This window comes from Vespa crabro, chromosome 3 (genome assembly GCF_910589235.1).
Source record: "Vespa crabro chromosome 3, iyVesCrab1.2, whole genome shotgun sequence".
Taxonomy (NCBI): Eukaryota; Metazoa; Arthropoda; class Insecta; order Hymenoptera; family Vespidae; genus Vespa; species Vespa crabro.
The window spans coordinates 5,065,162-5,084,437 of NC_060957.1; the positions used below are offsets into that span (position 1 = coordinate 5,065,162).

Here is a 19,276-nt window from a genome sequence, read left to right on the forward strand (position 1 = left end):
ATAATCGCATAAATTCCATTCCACGGTGAACGATTTCGTTCGTCCTCGTTCGGTCGGGTTCACTGATATCCCATGGGTTAGCTTAAAAGTCGTTTAAATAAAACTCGGAACTTTCCTTGGTGTGAGATGAGAAGAGATGAGAACGCCGAGCGATGGTGTTGATGGTGGTTCGACGGAAAAACACGAGATTTCAATTAAAGAGACATGCTTAGTAATGAGGCATCCTTCGATTTATTGGCTCGAGTAGGCCGGCGCCTAAATGTCTGCGTGTTACCTTCTTGAGTTTCCAATGATCCTACTGGTGACTCCTCGCAAAAGACGATGCAAAAGCTTGGGGGAACCTTTAGTAAGGGCCTGCCAACCCAGAAGGCAGCAGCTTGTCCTTCGTCCTGGCTGTCGTCGATCGCGTCACGAGCACGCGCGTGTTAATATATGGATCTCCGTGTGCACGCGCGTGTGCCTGTCCTACCTTCGTTCCTTCCCACCCGTTCCTTCCTTCCTTCCTTCCTTCCTTCCTTCCTTCTTTCTTCCTTTCCTTTCCTTTCTTTCTTCACCATTATGGTCCAACGATATGCATTCTACTCGGACTCTCATTTGCATCCAAGAACCAACAGACGTTTAACGCGAACTGCGTTCTTACTTTCCTCCTCCTCCCACACCCCCATTCCCAGGTAGGATCTTTATTATCGTAGCGCAGAGGAAAACGAGGGCTCGTGTCCATTGATAACACTTCACTCGCTTTCTTTATCTCTCCCTTTTTCTTTTTCCTTCTTTCCTTTTTCTTTTTTCTTTTCTTATTGTTTTTTTAAAGAGAAAAAAATTTCCTCTTTTGGAGAATTCTTTGCATTCGCAAACGCACGCACGCACACCATAGGTAGGTAAGTATGTGTAAAATATATTACAAAGTATGGTAGAGGCAGGTAGTTATCCTTCGTAAATTATTCGTAAACTCATGATCAAGAGTAAATTACAACGTTCTATGTGTCCCGTAAGAAAATGTTTCGTTTTCATAAAATCTTCTTGCCTGTTTTCTTTCTTTCTTTATTTATTTATCCTTGGTATAAATTTTCAAACAGATTGGAAAAATCAACGTGTTACATATATAAAGTGATAGTTTTCTTTTCTTTTTCTTCCCTTTTTTTGTTTTTCCTTTTTTTTCTTTCTCAAAATAACCGACAGAAAAAAACTACGATAAAAATCGACTCCGACGATAAGCTTCAGGCTACGGGAATATTTTTGTATATCTCTTTATTTCTCCTTCGTCATTCCACGATGTATCGTATAATTTTTATCGAATCTTAAATATGATCTCGGAATAACGTCGGAAATCATGGCGGAAGGCTTATCATTATTCCTGCATGAAAAATGATCGGTTTTCGCGTTCGCTTGCTCGCTCGAATTAACGTTTTGGCAATCGACGAACGTTACGATTAGTGTGCGCGATGTCGAGCACGATAACGCGTCGAATAAAATAATAAAAAAGATAAAAGCAAGATCTCTCTACGAAGTTCTTTGGGACGCGAAAGCACTGCCCGCTGAGCACGATGGATTTCATTTCTCTAAACGCAGTCTGGTGTACGCCGTATGGGAGCCTTTTCTTGCGGGAACGAGTGCCTCGTGTTCCCCGAAGGGTTGATAATTCGTCGATTAAATTGAAAATGGCGGAGCTAATTGTGCCGCGGCTGTATTATTCATTGGATCTCCGACGGAGAGAGAGTCGTAAGCGTGAGTTGTACATCCGAATGTAACTTACGAGTGCTATGAGAAAGTCACGTAAAAGGTACTCGCACGCTGATTCATCTCTCTCTCTCTCTCTCTCTCTCTCTCTCTCTCTCTCTCTCTCTCCTGTCTTTTTTTTATCTGTCTCTCTAAGAATATCCCAAACTTCCTCAAATGTTTTTGAAAAATTTGGTTTAATCAGAAAGTAAATACTTAGATCGATTATCATGATATCATTGAATCTTATTCAATAGAAATTTTTTTTTCATAAATATTTGTCAATTAATTAATATCTTACTAATGTTGTTTTTATTTCGTATTGAATTATTGATAGTGTTGTATAATAGTAATAAACTTTATTATTAGAATATAAAGCGGGCGATAATGTAATAAAAAAAAAATAAGAGTAATTGTTTCTAAAGAGACATAAAATATTCAGAATCGACTCTGCTTTGCGTAAAGACTCTCGTGAGTATTATGAGTAATTCTCATGAATAAAACGTACTCGTATGTTGATTCATCTCTCTCTCTCTCTCTCTCTCTCTCTCTCTCTCACTCTCTCTCTCTCTCTCTCTCTCTTTCTTTCTCTCTCTCTCTCGACATCTTTTCAAATATTCAAAAGTTCCTCATATATCTTCGAAAAATCTATTTCAATCTTCTTCTTTGATAACAATTTTTCATAAATATTTGATAATTAATATTTTGCGTTATAATCTTTATTTAACAGATATATTTCATAAATACTTGATAATCAATTAAAATATATTTTGAATATTTTTTCTGTTTCTATTGTATGAACGATATTGTTTGTAAGATAATAAACTTATACAAGATACAAGAAAAATTACAAATTATGCAAAAAATGAAAATGATACTTTCTAAAGAGATATTATGTATTCAGAATCGACTATATTTTGAATAAAGAAAAAAATTTTCGCGAGTATTATGAGAAATTCGCATGAATAAAACGTACTTATACGCTGATTCATCTCTTACTCCATATCACTTTGAATATTCCAAACTTCCTCAAATGTTTTCTTCAAATATGGTTGGTTTGGTTTTATCAGAACATATTTAGATTGATTCTCGTGAGACGATTGATTTATTATTAAAAGTATTTTATAAATATTCGATAAGTAATTTCATGTAAATATTTCTTATTTATAATGTATTGATAATATTGTTAAACAATGAACCTTATAGAATACGAGGAAAGATGAAAGTTCCGTAAAAAATTAAATTAACCTTTTCTAAGGAAGTATAAACTACTCGAAATCAATTTTATTTCTCATAAAGGAAAATTAACGCGACTAAAATGTACTCGTACGCTGATTCATCTCTTCTCAATGTCTACGCCTAGAACTGATTTGATTAGGATGTACTTAAATCAATTTTCCTTATATGTCATCATAAATATTCAATGGATAATTATTATTCTTTCATTTATATTTTTCTTCGATCTTTTTCCATCGACGATATTACTAAAGCATAAAAATATATTCAAATATGAGAAAGAGTGAATAGATTTTTCAAATAATTTAACAAAAAGACAAATATTCAATAAAATTTGAATATTTTTATTTCAATATAGGCCAACACCAAAATTTGATCGGAGTAAACCTCTTTAACTAAGTGTCAACTAGTCAGAATCGACTTTACTCTCTGTGAGGAAAGGAGGACTCTCGTGAGGGCACTCTTGTAAGTATTAGAGTGCACTTGTATGCGTAGCTTAATCATCGGTATATTCTGTTGGCCGAGCGATGCCGCCCACGCGATCACTTGACCTCCCTACGCCCCCGTATCTCTCAGTTAACCTTATCAACTCGATTCAGCTCGATCTAACCGACTCACGGAGCTTTCTTTCTCTTCCTCTAGTACAAATTCGAACTCAAAAGACGAACTCGCATCTTGCTATCTCTCTTTCTCTCTCCTTCTCTCTCTCTCTCTCTTTCTCTCTCTCTCTCTCTCTCTCTCTCTCTCTCTCTCCCTCTTTCTGTGTATGTGTGTGTGTGTGTGTGTGTGTGTATATACATTCGTTTTTTTCTCTTTCTTTCTTTCCTTCTTTATTTATTTATTTCCTCGACACCATAACGTAATCTTTTTTCTTCAAACTTAAAAGAAAGTACCCTAAGCTTGTTGGTGTTGCTCATGAATCCATGGGGAAAGGAAGACAGAGAGGAAAAGAGAGAGAGGGAGAGAGAAATACAGAGAAAAAAAATGTTTCGAAGACACCCCTTCAAACGGAACCCCGTTTGATAGTCAGGACTCCCTAAAGTCTTCGAAGCGTAACTTAGCATACTTTATTTGATTTTTTGTATTGGATAATAGTCTCAGGTAATAGGGTGCCTGCTTGCCGCGAAACTCGCTCAGGAAAAAGTTCGAGTAGGGAACAAATTTTCACGCTCCCACTACTTGCATTAACGAATTTACATTTTTTAAATGGAAGGGTCTTGCACTCACACTTTCTCTTTCTCTATCTCTTTCTCCCTCTTTCTCTTTCTCTCTCTCTCTTTTTCTTTTTCTTCTCTGGTATTTTCCCTTCTCTACGAGGGTGATAACTCGCGGACCATTTGTTCGCGAAGAAATGAAACCGCCGCTGACACTGCATCTTAATAAAGAATCGTCCTGACTCTTTCCTAACGTTCGTTCCCTTTCAAAATCGAGGAAAATGTCCGTGTATGTATACGAGACTACAATCTGTGAGACATATGTTTCACGTAATCGTTCTGTGACTTCTATTATCAAGAAAAATAAAGAGAAAGAAATAAGGAAAAAAGAAAAAAGAAAGAAAGAAAGAAAGAAAGAAAGAAAGAAAGAAAGAAAGAAAAAAGAGAATGAAGAAGCACACAAGTAAAGTAAGAAAAAGAGTGGCAAGAGGGTGGTAGTGATGGTAGTGGTAGGGAGATGTGTGTGTGTGTGAAATTGTTGGCAAGAAAAAGCCAGCAGGAGTCCGGGGGTGCGAATCTATACATATTTAATGAGAGCACGCAGTTGTAAAAAAAAGAAAATAAAAAAGGAAAAAGAAAAACGAAAAAGAAAAAAAAAGAAAAAGCAGCTAGCGAATCGCGCTTTCCCAATCGTGAGAGAGTACGACAGATACTTTTATTCAAATCTCATCCAACAGTATGGTAGATCACGACGACAAGAACCAGAGATACTCTTTTTCTAACACTCTTTCTCTCGCGGGCATCTATATCAAAAGAAAAATACTCTCACCACCTTTCCCGCATGCATAAACATAATCCCTGCATAATGTATATTTCAAAGTCTTTCTGGCTTCAGAGTCGCTTGTTCATTACTATTAGATTGATATCCACCCCTCTGCAGTTTCACCCTAAACCCACTTGGTGGTGTCCATATCGTACCTTCTCCCACGATTGATAACCTACTACGATAAGAACTTCGCGACCCTTCCTTCGATATTTGCCCTTTCTCTTTTTCTGTTTTTTTCTTTTTTTTTTGTTCTTTAACATCGATAGATCGTTAATATATAATACTTCGGATACATAATCCGTGACATCATCGGCAATTAATTCCAGCACGAGCTGGACTCATTGGTATATTTTTGTTTTTGTTTTATTTTCTTTTGTTTTTGTTTTTTGTTTTCTTTTCTTTTGTTTTGTTCATCTTTTTCTTTCTTCTTCCTTTTAGTTTCTTTATTCTCTAACCATTTCCCGAATAGGATTTTAGAGTATTTTAGTACGAGGTAAATGGCTCGCGATCTATCGATTATAGAGAGAGGATCGATTGGAAGTCGAGAACGCAACGAGGATCGTAAGCCATCGGACGAACGAGGGACCCCTCGCCGATATCAGTAGCCTGTTCTTATCCACTGATCCGCATCTACATTATTAAACTTGATTGGAGGCCAAGGTAATTCCCGCGCGAAAACGACTTGTTGCTTGGCGTTTGCTCGCTCTTCTGGCCGTCCTATAACGGCCATTATCCAATAGGAAAAAAGTTACTCACGAACGAAAGATGGATTAGCGGTGTCTAGCCGCTTGAGAGAAGAGCTTTTAAGTTCTTTTTTTTCCTTTTCTTTGCTTTTTTTTTCTTTATTGTTTAACGTCGAATTGATCTCTGTCAACCCTCAATAAAAATATTCTGTATTGAGAAAAACAAATTGAATACAAAAACAATCAAAAATAAATAAATGAAAATAATTAAAATAAATCAAGATAATCGTTTCTGACGATCGATAAATTTTTTTAATTAATTCGAGAGAAAGAAAGAAAGAAAGAAAGAGAGAGAGAGAGAGAGAGAGAGAGAGAGAAAGAGAGGGAACATTAAATTTGTTATACATCGTTTCCGCTTCTGCCCTTTTCCTCCACCCAAATAATTAACACTTTCAATCCTTCAATCCTCAGTGACATTACTTTCCCATGTTCGTTCGAAGAAAAAAAAAGAGATACATCTCTTTACGCCATACTATTAACATGAATCTCATCGAAAATAAGCCCACAATGTTGCAGAACCTGTTATAAAATATCGGAAAAAAAACGTGAGGCTGTCTTTTCGATAGTGGTCGGTCAGGTCAGTGACGTCGAATATCGTCGAATTTCGCGTGCATATCGAACAGAAAGAGTGATCTTGGGGACGACGATGACGAGGAAGATTCTTCGTTGAGAGAAAAGAAGATAGACAGAAAGTGAAAGAAAGAGAGAGAAAGAGAGAGAGAGAGAGAGAGGGAGAGAGATGGACAGAAGGAGAGAGAGGGATAGAACGGAGCAAGGGCCGCGGGCAAGTTGTATAATATGAGCACGCCGCGCCAGAGTTTCGGCAGGCTATAATCAATTCTGATTGCAGTCCAGCATCGCAGCGCGATCCACTGGCCGATAGCCGAGAAAAAAGTCTGGGCTTCCAACTACCGGGCTGCACGGTGGTTTAACCGAAGAATCGAGAGAAGAGGAACACAAATGGAAGTGAAGGTGGAGGTGGAGGTCGAGAAATGGAGGGAGGTAGGAAGGAAGGAATAAGAAAGAAAGAAGAGGGGAAGATGTCTTCTAGATGTCTGATGCTCGCGTATGTACGCTCTGCTGTAGGCTGCTGAAAGAGGAGAAAAGGAAAACAACAAAAGAGAAGAAAAAGAAGAAGAAGAAAAAGAAGAGGGGAGAATCTAAGGATGAGGTAAAGGTCGACGATATTCGTCCAGTGTGATGCCCGAAGAAAATATTATTTATTAAAAGAATTCGAGACGAAAAAATCTGCTGAACTATGGAAAGAGATAAGAGAAAAAGAAAAAAAAGACAGACAGATAGATAGATAGATAGATAGATAGATAGAGGGAGAGAGAGAGAGAAAGAGAAAGAGAAAGAGAGAGAGAGAGAGAGAAAGAGAGAGTAAAAAAGAGACAGAATTGAGAGGGCAGTAAGAAAGAGGGTGTAAGTCGCAACTCGGTGTTGGCAAGAGTTGCCCTAGTCCACCAACTCTACTTCTCCAAGAGAAGTGTTGTATATGTTTACATGCATATACATATACAATCACATACACGCATACATGTACATCAATATATACATATATACTATCATGCTGCGTATAAGAGAAGCGACGTCCAGCCGATAAAAACGCAAGCAAGTTATTTATCGGTTGGTCAGCGGCAGCCAGCCTGGCTCTGAACGGACTCCTGCGCTCCTTCTTCTTGTTCTTCTTCTTATCCTCTTCCTCCTCTTCCTTCTTCTTCCCACCCTCTTGCCTTTACCGAACTATCTCCCTTCTTCGTCCTACGCGTATATAGATATATGTATATGTGTATGTGCACGCACTCGACTCAGCACACATTTCAAAACTCTTCTCTTATCTTCTCCCAGAAGCTTTTTTTCATTAATATACTATATAATTTAACATTGTTGATTGCCAGCAAGAGGACCTTGCTACTGATACCTATCAAAGATCGCAAAAAGGCCCTTGATCTTTGATCACCCAAAAGAATTTCTGATCAACCACGATGAAGCATCTTCTCTCTCTCTCTCTCTCTCTCTTTCTTTCTTTAACGAGACACGACAACAACCTTGATTCGCTGTCGCTGGAACAGCAACAGCAACGACTGCTTCTACTGCCCGTGTGCTTCTTACTATCCCTTATGTTCGCGCGCGTCCGGCCCCATTAGTAGTTGGCTGAGCCATCATTCAATAACTCTCTCAATGCCTGTGCGACCGTACTTCCGCGCTCGAAGACAGATGCACTCTCTTGTACCGATACTAATTACCACTTGTTTGCACATCAGGTGTTCAAAACTCTTCCTCTCTTTGTCTCTCTCTCTCTCTCTCCCTCCCTTTCCCTCTCTCTCTCTCCCTCTCTCTTTATCATTGCGCATCGATCGTTTATCTCGTCCAATATTCTTTCAAAATATCTTACTTATCGTTAAAATAAATGAAATTCACGTTCAAAGTACAGACAGTTATTTGGTTACACTTATATGATAACTTTTTTTTACGGCAAATATCTTCCCAGTTATATTGTCCAATAAAAAGTTTTCATAACTCGTGCCGAAAACGTTACGAAATAAAACGTTTCAAAATCCGAGGGACTTTCTCCATAACGTAGTTGTAGATACATGTATCAGTTAGATCAGTATTACCCACTTGAGCAGGTTTTCCTGGTTTATAAGGTAGTTTTTTAATGTCACCGTAGTAAAATATATAACGGTGAAACATATTAAATGCAGGTTTTTAATAAATTCGTACAAGTCGGAGGAATATATTTATGTTCTTTTTTGTTTTAATATATCGAACAAGTTTGCCTAAGTCTTCCCTCGGTTAGTCTTTATGTAGATACGTACAAGATGCCCCGTTTCTACGTCACTGTATTATAATTAACTGCAATAGAAGATACCGTGCGCTGACCCAGTTGTATGTACGACCATCTATCGCAAGTGAAATGACCATTGCCGAGTTGCATTGAACGTTACTAGAGTAGGCTTCTATCAATCTTTCTAACCCTGAATGTCCTTCAAAATGAACACGTAAAGAACGCAAGGAGAAACTTTGCCAAGCTTCCCGCCGGAACGACCGATCGCTAAGTAACGAATTAAATAACCGGCAACTCACTTAAAGCGACTCGTGAAACAGTCAACGACATTTCCGGAGGTAGAGACTATCGTTCGTGTGAAGGCATAAGATTCGAGATTGAGAAGACAATGTGTTAAGGACTGAGGACAGCAACAAGTGTCATACTTAACATAGTGACGTTTCAAATTTCGTAACATTCCGAATAATTGATCTAATTAATTGAATTATTGAATCTTATTTCCAAAAACAAAAATCTGTTCAAGTTGATCGATTTTACTTCTCCTTTAAATTGTTTCTTTCCTCTCTCTCTTTCTCTCTCTAATTTTCGTAAACAAGATCACCAAGACCATTCATAGCTATCGATTTTTCTTTTATACAATCTTTATTACAAAGTAAAGACCACAAAGTAATACATCGGAACTCGATTGATATTAATCCACATGATATAATACGTTAAATATTTAATAAGAGCATATGCTCCTATAAAGATCGAATAAAGTTCTTTTCTCGAGTTCCACGAACCTACCGTCAACTAAGTGCTCTGGGTTTATATAAACAAACATTTGAAATAAACAAACTGATAGGCGTTCAATAGAGTGTATAGAAAGAGAAGATACGCGACGAACCTGTAGTAGGGGAAGCCCTGGTGAACGTGAAGATCCATAGGCATCGCGGGGTGTGTGGCCCCATGATGATGTGCTGGTGCGTATTCGCCTGGCGCAGCCAGAGGTGGCTGCATCATGCCAGCGGCGGCAGCCGCGTGGTGCCCTGCCAGCATGGCACCCCAGTGAAAACCTGGAGCACCTGGCATTGCCGACGGGTGATGATGATGATGATTATGATGATGATGATGATGATGATGATGATGAGCAGGATGACGATGATGCTCCAGAGAACGTTCCTCTGGTGTTACTGATACCGTCGCATCTCCACTGGTATTTCCAGCAGCAACAACGGCAGCAGCAGATACAGCAGCACTTCCGGATTCTGCAGCAGCAGCACCGCTTCCGGCGACGCCGCCGCCGCAGCCACGGTGCATCAGCCAGGCCTCCACCACGAACGTCGAGCCTCCTTCTCCTCTTCCTCTTCTTCTTCGTCCTCTTCTTCCTCTTCTTTCAACTTCTTCCGCGTCGAAATCACCACGAAAGCCCTGTTAAATTCTACCCTACTTGTTCGTCTCACCACTCCCTCCCTTCTTACCGCCCTATCTCCCTCTATCCCTTTCTCTCTCTTTTTCTCCCTCTCTCTTCCCCTTTCTCTCTTTCTTTCTCTACTTCAATCTATACCTCGTCGCACTAAATTCGAGCCCTATTCGACTCTGGTATCACCTTGGTGGCGTATCGCGATCGATCGATCAACCGATCGATCGATCGCCTGATCACTCACCATCGCGAGTTTTATTCTTTTCTTAATAACAACAACATGTCCTCACTAATAACAATAAAAACAACAACACAAATATGTTTTCAAAGAAATATAACGATCGGGAGACACTCGTCGTGCTTTTTTGATAAGCAGTCACCGATTAACGCGATAAACGACATCAGACACACGAAATCACATGAGGAACAACAAAGACGACGAGGAGTCCCACGGAGATCTCCTCTCGCGAGAGCCGCTGCTGCAGCCGGACGGAAGCGGCGGAGAGTGCTGGCGTAGCCTTTAGCTCGGCCATGAATGACGCGCCGTACTTGGAGCTACGCCGCGAAGGCGGAGCTTCTTGCCGACCACGTGACACCTTCCGCCTCCTCCGCCCCCACCATCGTCACCGCCACCACCACCGTCACGATCACCACCCTTCTTCGCGCCACCACCACCCTTTGCACCACCTTTCCTTCGATCGTCCACTTGTGAGCTCATCGCGAATCCTAAAGACTCCTACACGTGGTTCATACAACTAAGCTTTTGTAGCGATTTTCAAAGAAATCATGTCTTTCGTTCAGTAGGATATTTATTTATTACATTGACTTGGAGAACTACCAAGTCTGCGAACTAAAAAGTCAGTAAACGATTCGTTTCCTTCAAAACTAACAATTTTCAACTTCGCAAATAATACCCATCCAAATAGTAAAATTTACATACCATTAAATCCTAAAGATTTTTTTTTTTGACCCAAACCATAAACAAACAAAGAGAAAAATCGACAAACGACTTGATTTCTTTGAAACTTAACAATTCTAGAATAGACAAATAATTTTCAAAAATAAAGAAATAAAACGAAATTAATATACCAATTGATCTCTTGTATCCTAACAATCCTAAACTCACTCATTAATTAACAAATAGCAAAATCAACATTATACTTGATTCCTTGAAGCTCTTAGGCTTAGATTAGAAAAGTGAAAATGATTCTTACTGAGCTAAATCATAAAATACAAAAACATACAATTTGAGTTCTTAATGTCTGACAATCAGACTATACAAATGATCCCAAAGATGCAAAATTGACATATTTACCTTTCTTAGATCTTGACAATCCTAGACTCAGTAGATAATCAAAAAATCAGTTTGGACATCAAAAGAACACATAATACAAATGATTCCTTTCTTATCCCACAAAAGATTCGGTCCAACGAAGGGACTATAAAACTTGCGAAGCGCGATCGTTAAATCAGCAGGTTGTGCACGCCTTAGCAGAAGCAATAAAAAATTTAATCAAAATGCCCTCTTGGTAATTTACAGTTCTTGGCCCTTCCCTCCCTCTCTCTCTCTCTCTCTTTCTCTCTCTCTCTCTCTCTCTCTCTCTCTCAACCCTTTCGCCTTCTACGAAGGTAAAACAAGGGTGGTGGGGAAATAAGCGAAGCAAAGGACAAAGAATCGGAGGAACTACGTAGAGAAAGAATAAAGGGTGAAGAGAACCCCACAGGAGTCATAGAGGCGAGTCAGTTGAGGGCAGGCACGTAAACGAAAAAAATAATACATCTTGTCTCAACTCATTTACTGGCGTTAACGCGCATTCGCGTATAACATCCCCTCGTTCCACTTTTCTCTCGTAAATTACAAATTAGTACTTTGCCCGAACGAGTCGTCTCGTTTACGCTTCTTCTCTTTACAATAGTAACGCTTGTCTCGAATTTTTCTACTGATAAATAAGAAAATTACATATCTTTTCAAAATTTTTATAAATAATTGTTTTTTTTTAATTCTCGTATCTTCTTTATCGTCTTATAATCATCTATTCTTACAAATGTCGTAATAACTATTAAAGTGTTCCAAGTAAAAGATCTATATAAAAATTGTATTCTTATTTTGTTTTATATCGATCTTATATATTATATATATAAAAAAAGAAACGTATTATGTCAATTCCTAAAAGAAGAAAACACGATTTTGATCACTCTCTTAATTCTTTCAATCATATTTTACATTTTTATTTGTAGAGATCGAACAAAAGAAACAAGAAAATTTGGAAAAATAAATAGAAAATTTTCTTTCGGAATGACAAACGGAGAGAAGAGAAATATGCGAAATGATTATGCGGGAAATCTATGGCGTAGTAATGGTAATAATAATTTATTTAGCGGTTCCGCTTGGAAATATAAGGGGAAGAAGCATTGGCGCAACCTACCTGTAGGTACAGGTGTGAGTCGTAATAATATAGCGGGCTCGCCCTTTCACCTCGAACGTATCCGTAGCTTCGTATCGACTTCAGTGAGGCCGACGCGATCGGACTTGGGAACATCGCAATCATCGTACCGCTATATCAATCGTCAGTGAATTATTATCGAAGAAGATGCAGTTGGCATTACGTTTCTCTCTATCTCTTTTCCATTCTCTATATTCGACTAACATAAGCATTTCCATAGAGTAACCAACTAAGCTAAGAACCTATTGAAATGTTTTAAACATTTTCTCCATCGCGTCAACTAATCTATCTTAATTTTATATTTCTTATTATTCATTATTTATATTCTCTTTCTCTTTATTTTTTTTTCTTTTTTAATAGCTCGATTTGGAATTTTACAACAACAATAAATGGATTAAAAATAAATAAACTAAGAAACTTACAAATGATCAATATACTTTTTCTTATTATATCGACATCTAATTTAAAAAAAAATGTATTTTTTATTATTTATTATTAGTCGTATTCTTTTTATTTTTCTATTGTTTTCTATCACGATTTAGAATTTCATAATGATAAAAAGTTACTCTTAAATAATCCAAACGTTATTAATATTACATTCACGTCTACTTATAAGAATGTTGTTTTCAATTACACGTTAAATATTAGTCGTTTTCTTTTTCTTTTTCCTTTTTTTTTAGTTCAATTTAAAATTTCACAATAACAATAAGTTAAGAAACTTTCAAACATGCTGAACAGATATTCTATTATATCGATTATTTTATTATGTTTTTAATTATTTAATGTTCTTTTTCTTTTTAATTTTTCTCTAACTTTATTTAAAATTTTTAAATGGAACGATAAATGGTATTGTTGTTGGGAAGGTATTGTTAACTCCAATTCAAGAATTTACAATTTATTTTTATTTCAAAATGCCGAAATACATTACACAATGTTTCTTTAAATACGGATACGCTCTCTCTCTCTCTCTCTCTCTCTCTCTCTCTCTCTCTCTCTCTCTCTCTTTCTTTCTCTCTCTCTCTCTCTTTCTCTCCCTCTCCCCCCTCTCTCTCGGCAACGTGTTTTAGAGTTCAGGTATTACTTGAAGATATATTGTATGACTATAAAAGTGCGAAATTCAATAGCAATCTTTTCGAAATAGACAGAGTAACGAAAAATCGTCTGTATGCAAGAACAATGACATAATTAATAATAAAAAATTGTTATTTTTTTTCAATATTATTGTTTCGATTTTATCGTTCATTTCTATAAACTTTTATGTATTTATAAGTTTACTAAAATAATTAATAATAATTTTTAAAGTCTTGTCAAGAGACTAACATATAGACAAACTTTTCGTTACCATTCGACATATACAAATAAAAACAAGCTTATAACATTGAAATGATCAGCATACCATTAATATAATTTTAATACTCTCTTTTTATTCTTTTTCTTTTTAAGAATCACGCTCGTTAGTCGCTGATTAGTTTTTGATTGTTTCGATGCTCTTCGCTACTTGTAGGTTTAAAATCTTAGAAAAATAGTAATTTTTTTCTCTTTTTAAAGTTTAACTTCAATGAAATAATGAACCAGATTCTTTAACACAACATAGTAATTTTTTTTCTCTCTTTAAAGTTTAACTTCAGTGAAATAACGAACCAGATTCTTTAACACATTTGATTTTGAAAATATAATTTTAATATGTTCTAGAGCCATTCTCACGTTACAAGAAAGCAAGTAGTTTCTTTAAAGGAAAAAAAAAAAAAAAAAAAAAAAAAAAACAGACAAAATAGAGACGTGATTTCGTGGGTTTGTCTACAGGTTTTATAAGCAAAGTAATAATAAATAACAAGAAAAAACAGTAACGGCAAGGATAAGGAATTATTAGTGTGAGTAGTAAATTGTAATAAAAAAAGAGAACAAAAAAAAAACGAAAATGAAAAGAAACAAAAAAAGAAAATAAAAACACAAAAAAACTTGTAGACACCAACGCAACGTCAAATATTCCGTAAGGATCGTAATTCTCTCTTTTTACTTTTTTTCCTTTTTTCCTTATTTCTTTTTTTTTACAGAAATATTCTTATATCGTTCAAAGATAATAATTTTAAAGGAAAAGATTCGCATGCAGAAGATGCGAATACGATCGTTATATATTTATCAATCGAACGCATCTCGTAAGTTTAAACAACCACGATAAGTGGATGTCAATATAAAATACAAAAAAAAAAAAATACAAAAAAACATAAAATGAAAAATGCATCGTCATGAATGCAAGCGAAGAGATACTGCATATTATCATTAAACGTAAAATATTTTGATTTCTCAGGTACTTTATACATGTATCATAAATGTAAGTGAGAAGTAAAAGCGCAAATCTTTTTTTCCTTTCTTTTTTCTTTTTTCTTTTTTTTTCTTTTTTTTTCTTTTTTTTCTTTTTTTTTTTTTTAATATATGTTACTTCTCCATATGTATCTATATACTTCGATGAAATGAAAATAAGAGAAATCGATGAAACAAAAGATGCCCAACAAATCGTAAAAAGGATTAAAATTAAGAAAATTCTAATACGTAAAAATAATTAAAATGACATTTCCAATTGATATTAAAATTTCAAAACGTTCATACTCATTGATCGGGCATAAAATTTCAATCATGTATTATAAAAACATTCAATCAGCGAGGGTTACTTTAATAATTATTCAAAGTAAAATCTCCAAAGTACAAGATAACTTTCAAGTTTGGACTAAAGGAGAAGAAAATATTAATGGGAGACGGTGAAATCGATCTATCTATCTATTTTTCAATCTATCAATCGAGCGGTTGATTGACGAACAAATTGGAATTTATCCGTACAAATTCGTCGTTCGATCAATTTCGATACATCAAAGTAGAATGTTCGATTCTATCGAATAATATTTCATCATTTTATTAAAAATCATCCCAAAGGGGACAACGTAAAATTAGAGCATCGAAATAGTTAAAAATTTAAGAACAGTGCCGTGTTATACTAAAGGTAATACTATTTGATAATATCGAAAGAACGACTTCGAAACCGTCAATTTATATTTGTCGTCTAAACACGAACAATCTTTCGGATGAAATCATGGTCTACAACACACAATTATCGTCGTTAAAGTAATTAGCTAAGATAGTTGTGTAAAAAAAAAAAAAGAAAAAGAAAAATAATAATAATAATAATAATAATAATTATAATAATAATTATAATAATAATAATAATAATAATATTAATAATAATAATAATAATGAAACAAGGAAATCGTTTAAAAAAAGTTGTACATTTCGTTGATACTTGTAGGATATATGATAGATCGTCGTTAATCATGTAAACAAACTTTTACCCTTATTTTATCTTCGTATCTCCATCTTCAACGTTTCTCTTTCTCCCTCCATCTCTTTTTTTCTTAGTCTTTTTTTCATTCTTTTATTAATTTTTTTTGTTTAAAATCCCACATTATCCTAAAAGGAGAGCAAGAAGGATAGGTATTATCGCATACTCTCTCCTTAGTTATCGCTGCAGTACATAAATCATAAATGTACAAATACGATCGATCTATTGATCGATCGATCATCAATTGTTTCTTTAATTACGAAAAACTTGCAAGTTTTTCGTCCAACGTTCAATGCTGAACGGTCAATCGTGAATCTTCTTTTAAAACACCAACACGTACTTAATCAAGTAATATCGATGTACGCGATTTCTATGAAAATACATTAAAATAACGTCGTTGTCATACGTCATAACGTATAATGTAAAAGATGTAAAATGGTCTGCAAAATGCATTTCGTCGATTATGGATTAAAGTGCGTCGCTAGTCATCTTTAATGAATCCGAGCAAGCGTTAGCAATACATTATTGCTAATTTTTTTATTTTATTTTTATTTTAATTTTTATTTTTATCTTTGTTTTTATTTTACTTTATTCCTATTTTTATTTTTTTTTTTCAATACACACAAATGAGTACGCTTACACGGTAAGCATCGTACGAAAGATCGGAAGTCATCATCGCGATTGCAAGAGAATTGTCCTGTAATCATAATTCGTCATGAATGAAAGAAAGTTTTGTTAAATATGTCTTTCTGATAAATCGTGAAGAACTTTACACAAAGCGTATAACTACCTTTCTACGCTCTACCTCAAAAGACACGATTAATTGATGTTCTCAACGATGAAATAAAAAAGAAAAAAGAAAAAATAAGCTCATTTTGTGAGTGTGTATGTGTGTACAAGACGATGACATGTTCAGTAATCGATGTCGATTTCACGTCTTTACAAATATTTCTCCATTTTCGCGTATTAAAAATACGCGAATTATCAAACCGTTTTCGGTTATCTACTTTAACTGTAAAAAACACAGTTGATCGTTTTATTTATCTTTTTAACGTATTAGTAAGCGACTCGACATCGAAGTGATATCGATATCAAAAGGAAAAGAAATGGAGAAAAAAAAAGAAAAGAAAAAGAAATGAAAAGAAATAAAAATAGTTGTGCTATCCCTTCAAATGGATTGTTGTCGATCTTCGTTATCAACTGTTCAATTAGCATCAAAGTCTGTATTATAACAGACAATACTCCTACTAACACTTCTTTATCTATTTTGCACATCCGTTTGTTCATTATAAACGAGTAAATAAGATTTTTTAATGAACGTCTCTTCTCTTCTACGATGGCAGTGTAACACGCTTTATAATAAGCGAAAATCTAATCTCTTGTAGATAATCTTCTCGTCATACGTCGTAATCGATCGTATATATACACCATTATTATAGAAAAAACAAAATTAATGAACATGATATTTAACGAATTCAAATTAGCATTCGGAATTTTCATCGTTTTCCGATCTAATTTGATTTTTAATAATGAAAAACTCTTCTTTCTTGTTAGGAAGAGAATTATATTGAGGAAAAAAACATTAAAAAAAAAAAAAAAATAATAAAAAGACGAAATAAATGACGAAAACGTGAGTGAGCCGTACGATGATGGTGTAACGAGAAATGAAGATGGTGATGGGAGATCATGTTCTAACAAGCTACATACATACGTATGTGCAGTGAATCTGGACGAAAATAGAAAAATACTGGTCCGCAGAACGATTTCCCGTTATCCCCAATGAAACTTACATTTTTCTCTCTTTGTCTATCTTCTCTCTCTTCCTCTTTCTCTCCCTCTCTCTCTCTTTTTCTCTCTTTATTTATCTATCTATCTATCTATCATCTATCTGATTCCTTCGAAGGCTTTATCACCAAATCAGCCTACTTTCCAATTCTGTCACTGTCTCGAGAAACGACAGTAGAAACAAAATCGGTTTTACTACTTCGATCTACACCTGTTTCTTTTTCTAATTTTTCTACTTCTTCTTCTTCTTCTACTTCCTCTTTCTCCTCATCCTTCTACCCAGATAAGTAAAAGGCTCTCTCTTTAAAGTCGGATCGTATAAATCTTTCTGCGAGAATAGTAACATATAATGTGTAAATACTCGCAATACTGGTACGTCTAAATCGAACTCAATTTCGATTTTTCATTCTACGTGGTGTTTTTCATTTTCCGAAAGCAAACCGCTTTTATTCGGAAATGATATATTCGGCTGCCATATTGGTCCGCCATACGTCTTTCAATAAATATATATTTCTTCTTCTAACAATAAAAAATAAAAAAGAATCCTATCATCGTTAATAACTCGATCATTATGATCTTCCATGTAATTATTATAACGTTATTATTTGTTGCGACTTCAAATTCGCCATATTATATTAACCGGTCCTCTGTAAAAAATATTATTCCTCGTATTCATTCTCGAATACATTAGATACGTATATATCTTTGTGTAACTTCTACACACACATGCGTATATATATATATATTGTATATCAATCATATCAAATTAGTAAATCCATTTGAAAACTTTCTCCACAGATAGTCGTTCATGTATTTTATATATGTATATATATATATATATATATATATATATATATATATATATATGTGTATATATATATATATATATTACATATATACTTACCCGGTCTTCTCTCATTTATCTCTTTGTTCGATAAATAGCATTTCTATAAATAAAGATATATATATATATATATACAAAAAAGAAGAGAACAAATAAAAATATGCTCGATCGTCGTAACTCGAACGAAATGATTAAACAAGTTCTCGAATGAAATCTTTGAATCAATTTTCGAACAAAGACTATTTCTTTCCAGTTGTACTCCTCGCGTAAGAAAATTTGAGCATAATGAAAAATTAATCGTCGATCTGACGACGAAGCAGGCAGTGTATAAAAACATACATACATAAACATATACATACATATATAACACACACACACACACACACACACAGATACACATATATATATATATATATATCAAGAAAACAACGAGGGCAGTACGTAAACTAGAAAGAAAAAAGTCGTCGATCAAGTTACGAACGATGGCACTGTCATATGTATACAAATACATACGTATACAAATACACGCACACATATGTACACAAATACACACACACACACACATACATACACTTAAACGTACACATATACATACACGCAAACACCCACACATATTCTGTGCTGTAACGAATCGGTCGAACTGGACGACGTTTATTTACACTGGAGGGGGTCCTCTGATGTAACGAAGCTGCGGAGTCAAAGAGAGATTGAGAGTGTTGGCTGCTTCGCAGCAATGTGGTTCGAGAAGACAGGCGGCACAGAAAAGAGCGACTAGAGCCAACTGGAAGGGCAATGCGGCCCTCAGGATACGCCATATCCAACTATGAGGAATGTCCGGTTCGTTCTCCGGATCACCAGTGTCCTCGGATTTTGTTGTACCAACATAAGCGTCCATCTCTGATTGATCTTTAATTGCATCATCATCAATGTTGTTGTCATCATTGCCAGATGCCTTCTTGCGTTTGCTAAATAATAGAACAAAACAAAAAATAATGACGAACGTT

At 35.4% G+C, this 19,276-nt stretch overlaps 2 protein-coding genes across 13 annotated transcripts in view; both read right to left on the reverse strand.

Moving 5' to 3' along the window:
• LOC124422480 (protein trachealess) overlaps positions 1-10,477 on the reverse strand; it is an 85,205-nt gene extending 74,728 nt beyond the window's left edge. For 2 of the 6 annotated variants that reach the window (XM_046958956.1, XM_046958955.1), the window contains exon 1: positions 9,353-10,476. In XM_046958956.1, coding sequence (XP_046814912.1) covers positions 9,353-9,765 — 413 coding nt within the window. In that variant the 5' untranslated portion in view covers positions 9,766-10,476. Of the gene's footprint in view, positions 1-9,352 lie in introns of all 6 variants that reach the window. The other 4 variants (XM_046958954.1, XM_046958958.1, XM_046958957.1 and 1 more) reach the window with 4 other exon arrangements.
• A 2,714-nt stretch (positions 10,478-13,191) lies between these two features.
• Positions 13,192-19,276, reverse strand: part of LOC124422942 (serine-rich adhesin for platelets) — a 46,826-nt gene continuing 40,741 nt past the window's right edge. For 5 of the 7 annotated variants that reach the window (XM_046960082.1, XM_046960076.1, XM_046960079.1 and 2 more), the window contains 2 exons: positions 18,333-19,237; positions 13,192-18,075 (listed from right to left, as the gene is read on the reverse strand). In XM_046960082.1, coding sequence (XP_046816038.1) covers positions 18,928-19,237 — 310 coding nt within the window. In that variant the 3' untranslated portion in view covers positions 13,192-18,075; positions 18,333-18,927. The remainder of the gene's footprint in view (positions 18,076-18,332; positions 19,238-19,276) is intronic. The other 2 variants (XM_046960080.1, XM_046960081.1) reach the window with 2 other exon arrangements.